This window comes from Rissa tridactyla, chromosome 22 (genome assembly GCF_028500815.1).
Source record: "Rissa tridactyla isolate bRisTri1 chromosome 22, bRisTri1.patW.cur.20221130, whole genome shotgun sequence".
Lineage (NCBI taxonomy): Eukaryota > Metazoa > Chordata > Aves > Charadriiformes > Laridae > Rissa > Rissa tridactyla.
This window is the reverse complement of record NC_071487.1, coordinates 4,377,017-4,394,950: the sequence shown is the minus strand read 5'-3', so window position 1 is coordinate 4,394,950 and position 17,934 is coordinate 4,377,017. Positions and strand designations below refer to the sequence as shown.

The following is a 17,934-nucleotide window of genomic DNA, read 5'->3' as shown; positions in this document are numbered from 1 at the left end:
TTTGCTGAATTTGTCATGGGCCTAGCTTTCAGGTGGGTTCTGGAACATCCAAGGAAAGCTTTTCGTTTGCTGGCACTCTGAGAGGTCAGGATGGGCTGAAGCTCAGGATCTGCGGCTCAGGGAAACCTCCTGGAAAGAGGTCCGAGTCCTCAGCCCAGTATCACGCAGTGGACACAACTGCACCCAGCAGAGACAGAGAGAACTGCCCCCGTCTAGAGCTGCTTAAGGACTAGTTCAGTCTCTGGCATTATTTTGATTATTCTGAAAACGACTTCCAGAGGAGTCTTCCCTTTGGGACTGTGAGGCTGGCTGGAGATTGCCAGTACACAAGGTGGTCACGCTGTGACCTGCAGTGCATTGCTGTAGCAGGAGACAACAGACGTGCCGTCTTGATGCTCCCGGGGAGTCCCAGCTTCCCGCAGAGGCAGATCCGGATCCGCGTGGCAGATCTGGACCCACGTGGCATCGGGATGTGCTCATGGCAGGTGCTAGGAATGGGCCCTTGTGCTCGGCCTCCCCTGCACAGACCCAAAAAAAGAGAACATCCCTCAGCCCTGGGGAGAGGGGTCAGGTGGAGCTCAGCTGGGACACACTGGGATGTCCGAGGAGATGTGTCCTCTATGGCACAAAGCCCAGGCTTGGCCGCGTGGGCTGGCTGGGGAGACAGCTCTGGCACCCGAGTGCCGTGGAACCTGCAAATCCAGAGAACCCCAGCCCCTGGAGAAATCCTTAGGCTTAGTCCAGAGAAGGGGGTGAGCTGTCGGTGGCCTTGGGGTGACTGCAGCTTGCAACACCTCGCAAGATTTGATCTCGTTTTCCCCCCACCATGCTGAAAACACTCCTGTCCCTGTGTCCCAGCCCAGCTGGTGCTTCTGAAGCGCACCGGTGTGCTGCTGCCCCAGCCTCGCAGCCCCGAGCACAAGCAAATCCTAATCTCGGCTTCGTTTCTTTGTCTCTTTCTTCCTCCCTCTCCCTCTCTCCCCCCAAAATCTCTCTCTTTCCAGGAAGTCTGCAGTGAGTTATGGTGTCTGAGTAAAAGCAACCGCTGCATAACCAACAGCATCCCTGCTGCCGAGGGGACCATATGCCAAACCAACACCATTGAAAAGGGGGTAAGGAAGCCCAGGGCACCATAGCGAGTTGACAGTGAGTGGTTGAATCCCTCTTCCAGCGATAACGGGCATTATTGTTTGTGTTGGTGAGCGCAGAGTTGATTTAAGAGCACCCACCAGCCTGTCCTCCCCTGCCTCCCTGAGCCTGGAGCCACCCCCCGCCCCCCTCCGCATCGGCACGGAGGGAGGCTGGGATGTGCCAAGGATCCCAGGGGCCCATAATCCCCCCGGCACACTGCTGGAAAGGCAGAATATGAAGTCCCTGCTCCAGCAAGCTGCTTGGTCCCACCTAGGAGACACGGGAAGGTGACCTCGAGCGATGCCGTATGCTTTAGAGGGACATCTTTTTCTCAGGTCTGCTGAGGTCTCCTGGCTGCCCTGAGAAAAGTGGGGGGGTTTGCCCCGGTTTCCCCAGGAGGGACGATGGGTTTGTAACATGCTTTCAGAGGACCTTGTGAAAAACGGCCTCACAAGGCTGGATGTGATGAAACCTTCATTTTTCGGATTCGGCTGAGAGAGGAGGGTAGAATTTGTAGTGACCCTGTATTTTGAAAGTGAATTTTGGCTTGGTCGTTCAGATCACTTTGTTCCCTGCACCTCCTACGCCCATTTGTGCCAATATAAAGCAAGTGCGTAGCACTGTCAAAACAAAGTGCCTTTGCAAACGGAATAATAATTGGGACAACGTAGAATCAGGGATGGGAGACATTCTCCATTAAATGGGCATGTATTTTTCCACTCAAGGGAAAACAATTCCCAAGGAATTCAAGACTAATTTCAAATCCTTAAGAAGCTGGAGAAGCTGATGCGCAGGAAAGAGGATGGCTTTGACAAATGCGTCGTTTTTCACAGTCATCTTGGTTCTGCTGGAAATTAGACGGAAGAGGGGGAGACAGCTCGTGGGGCGGAACATCCCTGCTGCTGGACATTCACCGTGTACATTGGCAATGTTTTTTCTACTAGTCGTCTTTTTTTACCCAGCTTTTCCCACTTTTAACTATCTCTTTTTTTCCCCCGCTTACTAGTTGTTTTTTAACCGGGGTTCTTCAAGAGCCCTAAGAGAAGTGAAGTGACCAGCAGTCGCCGCCCCCAGGCCTCGTGGGAGCTATTCCCAGTGGAGATACTGACTCAGTTTGAACCCCCAGTTACCTTCCTGTGCTTCTGTTTGTCCTTTTCTATTAATGCGTGCTTCAGAAGTGATATCCTTGGGTGAAAGAAGACGTGCCTTCACCAGCTGGAGCTCCTGGCTGGTGGCCCCAGCGCTCGGTGGCCGGTTGAGTCCTCAGACCTCAGCCCTTGGCCGGAGCAGCTCTCTGAGGTCTGCCCTGGCTTCTCCCTTTCCAGCTGGGAGAGCAGAGGGAAGCATCAGGGCGTAGAAACTATTTAAGGTATGCAAGATTAAAGGAGAGATAGGGTGAGTTTCTGTGCTCTGCCACCCGACTGGGGCAGCAGTGGGGGTGGAAGATGGAGCCAAGCTCTGTTGGATGGCGGCTATGGCCACATCCCAGACTTCTGGTTGTTTGGTTGTTTCCTCCTCCCAAATTCTCCATTTTTTTTAATTTTTTTTTTTTTAACTGATCCCCTGTGGTTTTTGTGGCTTCACCTGTCACCCAAGAACCCACTGTGGGTGACTTCAGGCCTGGATCTGGTCGTAGTTTCTGCTGCCTTTGGGATGTCCCCAGCAGCCCGGCTGCTCAGACAGCGGATTCACCGTCTTGCTGGCTCCTTCCCTGCCTTTTTGTGTTTCTTTTCTCTCTTTTTTTTTTTTTTTCCCCATTTAATTTCCAGCAATCAAGCCCTTGTTACGCAGGTTATGGTCAGCGCGCCCTGTGAGGATGCCTTTCATTATGCATCCTCCCTCGCCCCATGCCCCCAGCTCATACGAGGTCTCACAGCCCGTGCAGGAGAGCGAGCCAGGGTCTGCTCCCGGCAGCCAGAAGGCAAGGGCAGAGCCCGTCACCGACGCTCTCAGGAGCCCTGAGTGTATGGGGGGAGTTGCAGGGGCTGGTCGGGCTCCTGGACCCTGCCTGCAAGAGCAGCAGCCCCAGTACCTCCAGTCTGGAGCATCAACAGGGACACCAGAAAGGCTGTGCCTGCAGAGTATCTCCTCTGCCTGCCTTTGGAAAGGCGCTGGTGTGCACAAGGAGGTCACTTGCCGAGTGTCCTTGCAGGCCATTTTTCCCTGCTGGCTGTGCTGCCCATGGAGAGCCTGGCTCGAAAGGAGCCGGGAGAGGCCGTGCCAGCAGCTCCAGGGTGGGTTATCAGCCCCTGGAAGGCGCGCGCAGCGGTTTCTTCCTTCCTGGGATTATCTCAGCCCCCGAGGCATGGCGTCCGGCTCCGTGCCCAGAGAACGGCAGCGGGTCTGGCAGTGTCCCGCTCCTTGCATCACTGTCGACTCCAGGGGGTGCAGGACGCTTTCCAGGTCCAAGGGAAATATTTCATAGGCAAGTTTCAGTGAGCATCTGTCACCCGATAGGACGGGGACAGGCGGATTCTTTCAGGGTCCTTGGCAGAACAATGTGCTTATTACAATCAAAACTTCTATTTTAACCTGGACCCTTTGCAGATTGGGTCATTTTAATGCATTAACCACAACCTGAGCTCCCAGTACACGTGCAAAACTCACTCCATCCTGGGAGGGAGCACTTGGCGGTGGAGGTGTCCGTGTCCCCCAGGGGTCCTGGCCCTGCTGCCCAGCAGCAGCAGCTCCGGTCCAAGCCCCGCCTGGGACTCGCTGCCACGCGCTTTTATAGGCAGTGAGGTGTGTGCGCTTACATGTCCCCGGTGGCAACGTGTGTCACCCTGATTGACCCAGATGCCCGGGACCCCTTTAGAGGAGAACTGGGGATGCCTACCTGCTTGCCCGTGGCTGCTTGCCCCACAGGACAGTGCTCCGGGGGTTCGGAGTGCGAGCACTGGTCCCAGCATCCCTGCGAACCCCGAGCACGCAGCGTGCGCAAACGGTGACGGTGTGACTTGGAGGAGAGGTGAATGCCTTCTGCAAGGGAGGACTTAGCTCCGGGGGCAGCACGGCCCCGAGTTCAGATTTCGCAGGATCAAACCAGATCCCAGCCCTGAACTGGCTGCCGTGTCCCATGGAGGCTGGGGAGCGCTCTGGGAGGAGGAGGCCGTGTGCTCGGGGTGTTTAAAGCTCTGTCTTTCCGCAGTGGTGCTACAAGAGGGAGTGTGTGCCTTTCGGCACCCGCCCGGAGGGTGTGGATGGTGCCTGGGGAGCCTGGTCCTCCTGGGGAGAGTGCAGCAGGACGTGCGGCGGAGGCGTATCGTCATCCATTCGCCATTGCGACAGCCCGCGGTAGGTGTACATGCACGTGGCCATGTCAGCGTGGCCCTGCCTTGTCCTGACGTGTGTGGCCATGTCGGCATGGCCCTGCCTTGTCCTGACATGCACGTGGCCATGTCAGCGTGGCCCTGCCTTGTCCTGACATGTGTGTGGCCATGTCGGCATGTCCTTGCCTTGTCCTGACATGCGCGTGGCCATGTCAGCGTGGCCCTGCCTTGTCCTGACGTGTGTGGCTGTGTCGGCATGGCCCTGCCTTGTCCTGACGTGTGTGGCCATGTCAGCGTGTCCCTGCCTTGTCCTGACATGTGTATGGCCATGTCGGCATGTCCTTGCCTTGTCCTGACATGCGCGTGGCCATGTCAGCATGTCCCTGCCTTGTCCTGACGTGTGTGATCATGTCAGCGTGTCCCTGCCTTGTTCTGACGTGTGTGGCCATGTCGGCATGTCCCTGCCTTGTCCTGACATGCACATGGCCATGTCAGCGTGGCCCTGCCTTGTCCTGACATGCGCGTGGCCATGTCAGCGTGGCCCTGCCTTGTCCTGACATGCATGTGGCCATGTCAGCATGTCCCTGCCTCGTCCTGACGTGTGTGGCCATGTCAGCGTGGCCCTGCCTTGTCCTGACATGCACATGGCCATGTCAGCGTGTCCCTGCCTTGTCCTGACATGCGTGTGGCCATGTTGGCGTGGCCCTGCCTTGTCCTGACATGCATGTGGCCATGTCAGCATGTCCCTGCCTTGTCCTGACGTGTGTGGCCATGTCGGCATGGCCCTGCCTTGTCCTGGCTGGACGGCATCGCTGTTGGGGTCGATGGGGAAGGCAGCAGCCAGGTGCCTGTGCAGCTCCATGCTCACATCCCGGGAGGGTCTTGGCTCCTGCACGCAAATCCCGTGTCCTGCTTTGACAGCAGCTCGGCGCTCCTGCTTTGGTGTCGGGTTTGCAGCCACAGACCCAAAGCCACTTGTGCAACTCCACTGCGCGCTTGCAGCCGAGCGTGCGAGGTCTGCTGGGGGACTGCACTTCGGTAGCCCCTCCGGCAGGATCCGTCCTTGCAGTGGAGCAGGGTTGGGAAATTTGGGAGGGCTGCCTGCCACAAACGCGGCTCGCTGCCCTAAGCTGGTTCCCCCATCTCATTCCTGGTTTGGCAGCCCCACGATCGGAGGGAAGTACTGCCTGGGAGAGCGGAAGCGGTACCGGTCCTGCAACACCGACGTGAGTATTGCCAGGCTCGGGGAGAGGAGCCACTGTGGGCTAGCAGGGCTTTGCCGGTGGGGCAGGCAGCATGGTGCCGCAGCAGGGAGGTGGGGATGAGCCCTCTCCGCATGGATGCGGAGCCATGGGACCCATGGGAGGAGGCGGCTGGGTGGGGGCGAGCGGCCCTGTGCCGGCAGCAATCCCGCAATGGGGAAAGCCCAGCAGGACGATGCACGCCTGGATCGGCTGGGCGCTGGCTCAGCGGGCGGGTGGGCGGTACGTACCTGCGGGGCTTCGGCATCAAGAAGGGGCCGGAAAAGATAACAAGGCAAAGGAGGAGAGATCAGAGGCTTCCAGCACTGACATGACAGCGATTGCCTCTCGCGCGCTGCGAGCGCAAGCCTGGTCAGGTGAGAGCGGCTCACAAAATGCAGTGTAGCCCCCTGCTTCCCAGGGCTGAGGGTTAAATCCCAAGGGGAGCAGAGAAATAACTATGCTGCAGGGAAGCTCAGTGAAGCTTTGGACCTGGGAACTGGTAGCTTTAACATCCACGGGCTGGCAGTGAGGAAAATAGATGGCTCCCCATTACTTCCCCTGGGCTTTGCAGCTCGCTTTTAAAGGATTGCTTGCAGGAGGAAGTGTTGCATCTGCAGACGGACCAGCTTGGGCCCAAGGGCTCGTGCCGTTAGTCTTCAGATAGTGTCCAGCTTTGCAGGAAGGGTGCTCCTGCCGTGTTGTAGCAGTGTGCAGTTGTCAGGGCTGGTGTCCGTCTCCTCGAAGGGCTGGTGTTAGTCACAGCTGGGAGCCCTGCAGCAGCTCCTGCCCTCCTAGCAGATAAGGCAGGCTGCTCCCTCCCACGCGCTGATCGCTGGCTGTGTGGCCACAGGACTGCCCGCCGGGCTCCCAGGACTTCCGAGAGCTGCAGTGTGCCGAATTCGATAACGTCCCCTTCCGAGGGAAGTACTACACCTGGAAGACATACCGTGGAGGTGAGTGCTGGGGCTGGGCTGAGCGTCCCTTGACTCAGGCAGAACCGGAGCAGGACTGTGCAGGGCTTTGCTCTCTGCAGGGCCAAGTCTCGTGGTCCAGGTGGTCTGGTGGGCAGTTAGTCACCACGTCTGCTAGCCCAGGTCCCGCAGGCTACCCACTCTGTGTTCCTGGGGTGTGCTGCCTCCTCCTCACACAACGTGCATCCCTCCAGGTGGTTGCCCCCGGCGCTGGACCACAACCGTCCTGCCGCGTCCCCTGTCCTGGGTCACTTCCCCCTGTGCAATTGCCCTTTAACTTCTTTGCTCCGCCAGAAACAATTCCAGCAGCGCAAGAGCTGTTTAGTTTCTTCTCTCAAATCTGTTTCCTTAACTGCTGAGGGAGCAAAGAGGAAGACGGACAAGAGAAGGGAGGCGTTAGTGTCTGGGGCCTGATGGGGTGAAAAGAGGGCAGCCCCCCCTGCGCCGGCAGGTAAAACTTCCAGCTCCTGCACGGGCGGAAGGGATGGGAAGTGGTGGATCCTCCAAAGAGCAGCGCTTCCCTCTTCCCAAGGTCAGTCCTCCTGTGTCCTGCAGAAGTGTCTAGCGAGGAGAGGGGGCGGGAGGAGGCCTCTGTGGCAGAAATCTCTTAATAATGAGAAAGAACAGCGCGTCTCCTTCATGTAGTTAATGAACTTGACTGGGGAAATCCTTCGCAGCTGTGTAAACAAGCACACCTCCCAGCGGGGCTGCTGCAGCTGGAGCAGATGTGCTGAGGCTGCAGGGGATGGATCAATAAAAAAGTAATAAAATTGCAAAGCAGTAAGTCACACAAAGACCCCAAAGAATGCCAAGGTGGAAGGCAGCCCCGCAGGCTGGATCTGCCCTCGCTCGGACCTCTCTCCTCCCGAGGCATGGCCCAGTGCTTTGAGTCCAGGGCACGGTTGGCTGGTTGAACATCGCCCCTCGAATGTAATCTGGCCCTGAAATGATATTTGCTTTGGCTTTCAAAAAAAAAAAAAAAACCAACCCTTCCTCACTGTTTCAGCTTCCTCTTCCATAAAATAAGGTGATGAAACCTGTCCCCTTCCCAAGACGCTGTGACAGTTGGCACAATCGTGTCTTGAAGGGATATGGCAGCTCCCTGTCTCAGCTCTCCGGGTTGGCTGTGGGTAATGGTCACGAAGAGCCGTGTTGTTTAGTTATGTTTTGTTTATTCAGTGTCCAGAGACACTGTTGAGAATTGCCCGGAGAAGTTGTTGAGGCCCCGTCTCTGGAGGTGTTCAAGACCGGGTTGGACGGAGCTTGGAGCAGCCTGGTCTGGTGGGAGGTGTCCCTGCTCAGGGCAGGGGGTTGGACTAGATGGGCTTTGAAGGTCCCTTCCAACCCAAACCCTTCTGTGGTTCTATGACTATGACTTCAGCAGCGCAGGTACTCGCCTTGTCACTTGCCTGTGGGCTTTTGTGGTGCTTGGTGTCGTTTGGGTGTCAGAGGTAGGTCCGTGGGAGAGGTGGGGAGCATCCCTTGCACCTCCACTTGCTTCTCCGTGTTGTAGATCAGACCGCTGGGGAACGGTCCCCTCTCCCTGCAGGTGTTTTGCTCTCAGGACCCGTGTTTCCCCCCCACCCCCCGCAGCCCCTGTGCTAACAGGCCCCCTCCACCCCAGCGTCGGGGAGGCAATGAGGACTGGCCGTTGTCTCCCTCGCTCCCTCCTGGGCTCTTCTAGTGGTGCCCAGAGAGCTCTGGGGTGGGGAGTGTCAGTCCCTCCCTCCCCGCTGGCACAAGCGGCCCCGCAGGATCCATCCTTGTTGGTGGCCTCGTCCCCGGGGCGGTCTGCCCTCCAGCTGGTGGCAAATCTCCTCTTCGGGTTGCTTTTGGGCCCGTGTCCCCACCCTGGAAGCCATTTGCCACCCTGGCCCTCTGCTGAGCCCCTTCCCCGGCTCGGCTCAGCCGCTGCCTTCGGCGCTGCACCCTTCAGCCGCCCCCTCGCCGAAAGGTGCGGTGTTGTCTGTGCCCCTTGCCCCTCAGACGCCGGCCCCACGGCGTTTCGGGGAAATACCCCAGGCAGGGAGCACCCCCACCCTGAAGACAAGGAGTACCCCCGTGGCTTGGATGGGGGATGGCACCGATCCCACGGGGAATTTGGGAAGGGAGGGAGCCACCCACTGAAAGCCTGCCTCCAGCCGCCGGGTCACTGGCCAGTTGAGGTCGGGTTTTGCGCGGGGCCGGTACAACGTGTTTTCCTGGCGGTGATTTATAACAGTCCTGGAGCCCAGACCCCAGGATCGAAAGACACAGCCCCGGCGAGAAGCGCTGAGCTCAGCCTTTCGGAGCTCAACAGTCAGCAGATACCTCATGGAATGCGGCTTTAATTGTTTGTTTATTTTGCTTTTTTCGCTTAGTTATTCCTTTTGCTCTTGGCGGATGCAGGAGCCGAGGGAGAGCGGAGCAGCTCACGGGGCTGGGGGAGGGATGGGGAGGAGCAGGGGCTTGCAGAAAACAGGAGATTGTTCATCATAAGTTGTAATGCGCTTTAAGTCCTCTATGGGACACGGCAGGCAGGAGGAACAAAACATCCTCTGAGGCACTGCGTAACCACCTGAAAATGTTTTATTCTATCAAAAGAAGCGCGGCCAGCAGGTCGAGAGAGGTGATTCTGCCCCTCTCCTCTGCTCTGGTGAGACCTCACCTGGAGCACTGCATCCAGCTCTGGGGCCCTCAGCACAGCAAGGACATGGAGCTGTTGGAGCGGGGCCAGAGGAGGCCCCGGAGATGCTGGGAGGGCTGGAGCCCCTCTGCTGGGAGGACAGGCTGAGAGAGCTGGGGGGGTTCAGCCTGGAGAAGAGAAGGCTCCGGGGAGACCTTCCAGCCCCTTCCAGTCCCTAAAGGGGCTCCAGGAAAGCTGGGGAGGGACTCTGGAGCAGGGAATGTAATGACAGGACGAGGGGGAACGGTTTGAAACTGGAAGAGGGGAGATTGAGATGAGATCTGAGGAAGAAATTGTTTGGTGTGAGGGTGGTGAGCCCCTGGCCCAGGTTGCCCAGAGAAGCTGTGGCTGCCCCATCCCTGGAGGGGTTCAAGGCCAGGTTGGATGGGGCTTGGAGCAACCTGGGCTGGTGGGAGGTGTCCCTGCCCAGGGCAGGGGGGTTGGAACTAGATCACCTTTAAGGTCCCTTCCAACCCAAACCTTTCTGTGATTCTGTGAAATAGCTATGTTAAATACTAAAAGGAGTACCCGCAGCAGACCTGGCTGTTGCTGGCCTTGGACTACTCAGCCCAAAGTGGGTGGCTCTCTGCGGGCCCAATACATGGCCACGGGGGTTCACCTCTCGGGGGGCTGGAGACCAGCACCCCTGTGCTTTTTGGGTTTGTATGGTCTTATCTGCTGATTGTTTCCCAGGCAATTAGTGACATTCCCCAGGCAGTGCGCAGGCAGAGGGGGTCCCAGTCATTCTGGGAGTGGGTTCTTCTCCCACGGTGGTTGGGACCCCCTTGCGCAGGTGAGAAGGGGCACTGCAGAGCCTCTCCTGCCCCTCCACTGCCAAACGCCCCGTGAGGCTTGCGCTGAGGATCCGGCTCGTGCCCTGCAGCTGTGGGTGTCGCTGGGCAGCAGTGAGCCAGCCCGGGAGGGTGCAGAGCGCTGCCAGGCCTGAGGCTCCCACCCCAAAAAACCCAGCTCCCACCAGACTTCACATGCCGGGACACGATGGGCTGGATCCTGGTTGCTGGTAAAAATATGGTCCTTAATTCCCATCTTGAGGGATGGCAAGGCATGTCGTGCTGTTTCAAAGGATCTTTTCGGGGTCCAAACCTCACCCTGGCCATGCTGCAGTGGTCAGCGTTGCTGTCGTGGGGACACACAGTTGTCACTGGTCTAGGGCTTTAGAATCGTGCCTTTTTAAGGAACCAGCTTAACAAGGACAAGGTGATGCCCACCCAAGTGCCTCTTGGCCGGCTGAGGGCCAAGGAAAGTCCAATTCCTGGCAGGCGCTGGGCAGCGATACCAGCCCCCCTTTCCTCTGACGGGTGGGAGCACAACCTGGCTGCCAAGGGCAGATCCAGCCTGGAAATTGTCACCAGGGAGGGTGTGTTGGGGCCTGGCCCTGAGCTCAGGTGGCCCAGCCGGCTCGCTGGAGCAGCACAGTCAGGATGCAGATACCAACGCAGGGTCATCCCTCTCTCTCCCCCTTCCTCCTTCCTCCTCTCGCTCCCCATTTCTCTTCCGGAAGACTTTTTTTTTTTTTTAATGGCAGAAATCCCCCAGCCCTTCCCAAGCAGCTAGATGAAGAGATCCAGCAGGGATTCATCCCACGTGGAGCAGCAGCTGGGTGGCAGCATGACCACGGGAGCCCCAAGTCCCAGCTCCGTGCGTAGTCCCCCAGGTCCAGCACCCGCTCTCAGCTCATGCAGGCAGGAAGGTGATGGGCGCTGAGTTTCCCTTGCTCAGCAGCTGCTCCCCAGGCTCCCTCTGCGCCTTGGAGATGCTCGGAGCCACCAGGATGCAGGACCTGCATCAGCAGCGATGGATCTTCACCAGTGATGGGCTGGAACCCGGGCAACTGGCCCAGCACGGAGGGCTTGCTCTCTTCCATGTGCTTTCCTCCCTCTCTGCTGATCTCGCTTCGAAAAGAGGTTAAATCGGGAAGGATTTAAGCGGACGTGCACGCGTGTGCGCATGCATGAATCCTCCTGGGCTGCAGCAAGGGGAGGGCAATGAGGAAACCCCCCCCCGACCACCCCCAGCTCTGCGATGAGCTGAGTCCATGCACTTGCACCATTTTTGCAGCCCTGTAACAAAGTCAGGGCACTTAAGGCAAAGGAAAAAATCTGCCTTCCTGCTGCCAATCCCCAATCTTTTTATTTTCCCTCTTTTCTTTCTTTCTTTTTTCTTTCTCCTGCTTGTTATGCTTTTCATTCCAGTTTTCCCCACGGGCTCCTCTTTCGAGGCCGTGACGAGGACGCTCGGGGCTGTTTGCTGCCGGAGGAGGCTGGGCGCCAGCCTGGGCACGGGGCAGCAGCGGTGAGGAGTTACGATAGAAAAGGAGGATTCTGAGGCCGATTGGGAGCTACTAAAACGGAGCCAGAGCTGGGAGTGAGGTGGAAACAGGCTGTGGCAGGGGTTAGCTGGCACCGGGGAGCTGCAGCAAGGTGTCTGCAGCGGGTCTCTCTTTCCCTTGTAGCTGGAGACGAGGAAGGGAATAGGGAATGCATGGGAGTAGCTCGGCAAACCCATCTGAGAGCCCTGAAATGAAAGCCCAAGTTTCTGGCTGTTCCTCAGCTCTGCTTCATTGCGCAGTCTGCCCTGCACTCCAGCGACGGCAGGAGAGAGCGCGGCCTGAGGGAGCCGCACACGGGCAGGGACGGAGGGTCCCGCGCGGCCGACGGAGGACACCAGCGGCAGGAGGGATGCTCCCGAGCCAGCGGGCACTGGCTCAATCCCAGATACTTCTCAGGAAGGGCCAGCACAAGCCCCTCTCCCAGGCTGGTGTGTGCAGGGCGTGCGGTTGCTGGTTGGGCTTGATGGCGCGGCCTCTCCAAGCTGGGAGATCCCGCAGCCAGCGCGGCTCCCTGGTGACTCCCGTTTTCTTACCTTGCTGGTGAGGTTTTGCACCTGAGGTCTGGCTGGACAGACATGTGCTCTGTCCTGGTCCAGGACCAAGCCTGCTCCAGGCATGCCGTGGCTAGGTGGCTGTGAGTTTTTGAGGTCACTTGTCCCCCTTGGTGACCCTGGAGCTCCCTCGCCAGGTGGGGGACAGCCCGGGGTGCTGCGGAGGGTGGTGGCTCTCCAGAAGGAGGGTTGATCAAGCGCCTTCTCTAGGGGCTTGCCCAGGCATCCTGCTCGACAGCATGCCTCCAAGCTGCTGAATTCCCCGCTCGTGTCTCCTCCTGTTCCTCCCTCTCCTGGCTTTGCTCTTTCTTCCCCCCCCAGCTGTGTTCGGGTGCTCCCAGGCACAGCTGGGCCACCCCTCCCCTCCATCTGCCCCTTTGATGTGCAGTATCAAGTTGCAAGTTTTGCAGATTTTGGTTCCTCCCGACCTAGGTGCTTCCCAGCTCTGGCACGCGGCTCATGACTGTTGCCGGTGCCTGCAGGAGGGAACTGCCAAATTTCAGGCATGCATCTGTCTCTCTGCCAGGGTCTGCAGGCGGTTGGGTCTCCTCAGGATGTTCAGTAAAGGCAGCAAACGCCACGATCTGCACCAGCATTTGATAAAACCCAATGGCAGGAGGCAGAAAATTGCTCTGCTCAGGTGTCTCCTTCCATAACCAGTCCCACGTCCTGCTCCCAGGCACTGTAAGCCAGTATCCAGATATCCAGCCTCTGTTCTTTAGGCAGTGCTTTGGCAAGGGGTGTTGGGAAGCAGATATTTTAGCTACAACTTAAGCATCCTTCCCCTTTGTCCTCGTACTGCTGTTGTCATCTTTGCTGTGAAGGACTCAGTATCCGCCAGTCTTGAACAGCAAGAAATGGTTGCTCTGTCCTAGTAACTGGTCTAGGAGCTGAAAAACTTGGTTGCTCTGGTCTAGTAGCTGAAAAACCTTGAACAAGTTGCTTAAGAGCTGCTATCTCAGTTTCCCTGTCTGTAAAATGGGCACAAGGGTGTCGACAGCCCTTGTAACATGCCAGGAGACCCAGGAGCGACCAACACCAGATAAGAACAAGCCAGTTTGTTTCCTTCCCCATCACATATAGCCTGTGTTTCCCAGGCTGTGCAGAAGGGACAATGTCTCATCATGTGTTGGGGTCCAGTTCGAGAGCCTTGACTCGGTGCCGATCAATAAGGAGGGTGTCTGGGTCCCTCTGTGGGTCCCTTGGCTCAGCAGGGACATCCTCCTGGGTGCCGGCAGCAGGACAGAGGCGTGGGGGGGCTGAGGGTAAGGCAGCTGTTACCCAGGTCTGGCTCTCTACATCTTTCCTCTCCCTCCTTGGCAGCACCGTTTGAGCCTCTGCTTCTTTCCCAGGGGGTGTGAAAGCCTGTTCCCTCAACTGCCTGGCCGAGGGTTTCAACTTCTACACAGAACGAGCCGCAGCCGTGGTGGACGGGACACCGTGCCGGCAGGACTCCAACGACATCTGCGTCAATGGGGAGTGCAAGGTGCTGCCGGGGTCTGGGATGGGCTCGGGGCCGGGGGGGCAGGCAAGGGCAGACCCCCCAGGCAGGGGGATCTCCCTCCACCTGCCCACACGGGCATCCCTCCGCCCAGGCACCCGGTTCACCCGTGGGAGCAGGAGCACATCCACCTCTGGGCTTGTGCCCGTCCCCTCTCCGTGCACCGAGTGCCACGTTGGCCTGTGTCAGCGATGGGCCTCTGCATTTACAGCCCATGTAGCCCCAGGCACTTGATATTTCCCTTGAAATGGGATCTGGAGGGCTATGAAAGTTTGATTATAAGAAGGCGCTATGGGAGCGGCGAATGTCTCCCAGCAGACAGGCTCCCTCTCTGCCTCTCTCTGTCTCCCCTCCTGTGTCTCTGGGATCTTTTTGTCTCTATGGGGCTGATATGCTGTGGAACAAAAGGAGGATTGCGCCTTAGGTAGCCACAGCCATGCTGGTGACCCACCACTAGCCCGCGTACTGTGACAGCGGGGCAGAGCCGGAGGCTTCACGTGGGCTCGCTGTCGCGATGCTGTTGCTGTGGGGGCACAGCTCTCCTTGGGCTGCTGCAGCTCCACCAGCTCAGCGCGGGCACCCTGACCTCTGCCTCGTCCCGCAGACACAGGATTTCTGCCCATGTCCCCCCGCACCAGCCTTGGAGAGAGCCCCTCCAGGGCTGTCCCTGGAGAGAGGTGGCAGAAAGATGGGGCTGGGCAGAGGTGATGTTGCTGAGCATCTCCTGGTGTACGGTGCAATGGAGGGGAGCGAGGTGGAGCCCAGGGACGGGCTCCCCCGGATGCCACAGGTCAGGTGTGGGGAGGACACGGCCCCACCAGGATGGCTAATTCCCTGCTGCTCCTTCCTCCAGCACGTGGGCTGCGACCGTGTCCTGGGCTCTGACTCAAAGGAGGACAAGTGTCGCGTGTGTGGGGGAGATGGCAGCTCCTGTGAGACCATTGAGGGCGTCTTCAACCAGTCCCTGCCGGAGGGAGGTAGGGACCAAGCAGCCCGGCCAGTGCAGCCGGTGTCACCCACCCTCGAGTCCCTCCTCAGCTTCACCTGCTCCTGGGGATGCGCAGGACGGGCAGGGGCATGTCCCAGAGAAACACCCCAAAGGGTAGGACCAGACTCCAAGCAGGGAGCAGATCCCTCCCGTTCACCAACCAAGCCGTGCCCCAGCCACCGCTGGCACCCAAGTCCCTGCCACAGAGCACCAAGCTCCTTCCCTCCTCCCCAGCTCCCGCTGCCCTCCAGCCTCCGTGGAGGTGCCCGTGGAGATCCCAGCTCCACAGCACTTCCCCAGCACAGCCGGTCCCAGCCCGCACTGCCAGCAAGCAAGCCACTGGCCTGGCAGGCTTTTTCCATTTAATTGCGGTGGGTGGCTGAGCGAACACCTCTGCGCTGCCAGCATCTCGCTTAGCGTTCAGCCCGCGGGTGACAGGGCGGCACACGCTCCCATCCAGCCCAGGGCAGGGTCAGCTCTGGGCTCGGAGGCCGAGCATCACTGCTCACCGGCGGCCCCGGGTTGTCTCCTAGGTTACGAGGAGGTGATCCAGATTCCCAAGGGCTCCGTCCACATCGACATCCGGGAGCTGAACCTCTCCATCAACTACCTAGGTGAGATGGGGCTGGGGAATACTGGAATCCCAGCCAGACCCCCCTGCGTCTGCCATTACCCTGCGGTTCACAGGGCGTGGGAAAGGCCCAGCAAGGAAAACCTCCCACTGCAGCAGAGGACAGGGTTGGGGGTCCCAGCTCGGGGTTGGGGGCAGAGGGAGGCAGCGTGTCCCAGGCCAGCGTGGGCTGTGTCAGCGTGGCCCACGCAGCCCCTGTCTCGCTGCGGCGCTGCCTCCGTCCTGCGCTCACTGTTCCGCAGCGTAACCCTGCGCAAACCCCACACCCCGCCGTTCCTGGCGCTGCCTGTGGCTCCTTGGCATTCCCCCCTCCGCCAGCATGTTGGGCTGGGGATTAAAAATAAACCTGCTCACATTTTCCTTGGGCTTGATTTTCCAGCCAGACGGTGGCTCATTTATACAACGGGCTTTTTTCTTTCCCCTTGTCTTCTCTTTCTGTCCTCCAAGCGATGGACAGTGATGACAGAGGGGTGGGCAGGGGTGCTCGCTGCGTGCTCGCTGTCGGGTGCCTCCGCAGTGGCTCTGCAGGAGCAGGAGCCTGCCCGGAGGCCGGCACAGGTGGGAGGTTGCAGCAGGGCTCTCCTGACAGCATCCCCCCAGCCCAGATCCCTTTTGCTGGGTTCAGAGATGCCGAAATCCCTCCCCGCCCAGCCCACGTGTACTGGGGACTCCTCGTGTCTGTCCAGACTGGTGTGCACTGGAGGCACAGCCCAAGATCACATCACTGTCGACCGCTGCCACCAATTCTCCCATTCCAGGATCTGTCCCTGCAGCCCAGAGGGAGCATCCTCCATCCTCAGCAGTAGGAAGCACCCTCCCCGCCCCAGGGCATCATGGCAATGGGGTGGTTGGCAGCAGCAAGCGCAGGAGTGAGGGTGCCAGCGCGGTGTTGGTGGCAGGGAGCAAGCGGGGAGAGCGTGGGAATGCGAGCGGGAAGGAGCAAGCGAGCCGACCCCCCTCTAGCGACTGGCTTGGGCAACCACAGCCAGGCTCCTGGGCACCAGCCTCCTCCAGTAGCCCCAGCAGCCAAGACCCCGTTTGCACAGCTGGATTTGAGCCTGGCTTCATGGCTACAGCCTGTCACGCTGCCAAGTGTCCCCGTCACCACCCCGGGCAGGCCGCCGAGCTCCCCGGAGCATCATCCTCCCACAGTGAAGTGGCGGGCAGGCTGAGACAAGGCGATGGCTCCGTTAGTCCCACCTCTGCTAGTGACTTTTGTGTCACCCTGACCCAGGCATCGACTTTATTTGCCCCATCTATTCCCTCCCCGTGGAATGAGGCTGATGATATTTACCCCCGGTTGGAGCCGTGCTCTGAGCCTGCCAGATGAGAAGCGCCCGGCCGAAGCTGGATGCGGGTGCGTTCAGCCGTTCTCCTAACGCTTGCTCCCCCGTCCTCGCAGCGCTGAGAGGGGAGAGCGGCGAGTACTACATCAACGGGAAGCTCTCCATCGACCCGCCGCGGCGCTTCGACATCGCAGGCACCACGTTCCACTACAGGAGATCCCCAGAGGAGCCTGAGTCTCTGGAGGCCTTGGGACCCACCAACATCACCCTCTTTGTCATGGTTGGTAACGTGGTTCCTTCGTGCCCCCACCTGGTGTGGGCCTGGGCTGGGCTAAAGAGACCTTGCTGTGACAACATGGGAATTGGAGCTAATCAGCCCCTGTCCTCGTTAGCTGGAGTAAACGGACACAGATATCAGAATTAAATTGGGCTAAATTCTCAGGTCTCCCTCCCTAATTTGCCAGGCTTTGGAACAATTCAATCTTTAAGTGCGCGGAGCTTGTTTTCTGATAGCGTTGCCTTCATGGCTGCACCATTGTCATCACTGGTGGCTGCCCCGTCAACGCTGGAAGGGCCTGGAAAGGGAAGTGGGGGGGGGAGATTTCGGCTGCCCTGGATTTTAGAGAGCACGCTGAGGTCGCGGGAAGCCATTCAGACGGTGACGCGCATGGTGGCACTGATGCCTCGGTGGTGCCTTTCTCCGCAGGTCCTTGTGCGGACGGAGCTGCAGGGGATCCGGTACAAGTTCAACGCGCCCGTCGGCAGGGATGCCTCCAACCAGTATTCCTGGCACTACACCCCGTGGACCAAATGCTCGGTGCTGTGTGCAGGGGGTGAGGTTTGAGCCTGTGTCGGCAGAGGGGGGGACACGTGTCTGCTCTCCTGTGACTCCCACGCGCCGGGTCTAGGCCACGTGAGACAGCGCACAGATGTTAGCATCTGCTTTGCTCCAAAGGAGCTCTCGGGTTTCTACATATTCCCACCCTGCGCTCAGCCGCCTACGAGCTGGTGTCAGTCACCACGGTCCTGGGGGCAGCGTCAGGGCAAACAGTCTGGCCACCGTTCTTCGGCTGGACCACGGGTGTAGGTGGTAGAGGTGATGGGAGGTGGCATGATACACTTGGAATTCATTTACTCGTGCGCTGCAGGACAGGTTGGCCGATTGCAACAGCCCCTCTGGCCTTCAGATCTATACGTCTGTGAACTGAAACACCGCTGGTGCTTCCCTGGATCCCTTGGGCTGGCTCCCGTGGGGGTTGACACAAAGGTTTGCACCACGTCTCATGGCTCTGGAGAACCTGGCTGCGAGTGACTGAGCTGATATTCAGAAGAAGAGAGAGGCAGTTT

General features: G+C 59.0%; 1 protein-coding gene across 4 annotated transcripts in view; it reads left to right on the top strand.

Moving 5' to 3' along the window:
* Positions 1-17,934, top strand: part of ADAMTS10 (ADAM metallopeptidase with thrombospondin type 1 motif 10) — a 79,521-nt gene that overhangs the window by 58,315 nt on the left and 3,272 nt on the right. For all 4 annotated transcript variants that reach the window (XM_054181767.1, XM_054181769.1, XM_054181770.1 and 1 more), the window contains 9 exons: positions 1,005-1,112; positions 4,280-4,425; positions 5,563-5,626; positions 6,495-6,597; positions 13,534-13,667; positions 14,536-14,659; positions 15,204-15,284; positions 16,704-16,867; positions 17,294-17,420. In XM_054181767.1, the coding sequence (XP_054037742.1) occupies positions 1,005-1,112; positions 4,280-4,425; positions 5,563-5,626; positions 6,495-6,597; positions 13,534-13,667; positions 14,536-14,659; positions 15,204-15,284; positions 16,704-16,867; positions 17,294-17,420 (1,051 nt within the window). The remainder of the gene's footprint in view (positions 1-1,004; positions 1,113-4,279; positions 4,426-5,562; positions 5,627-6,494; positions 6,598-13,533; positions 13,668-14,535; positions 14,660-15,203; positions 15,285-16,703; positions 16,868-17,293; positions 17,421-17,934) is intronic.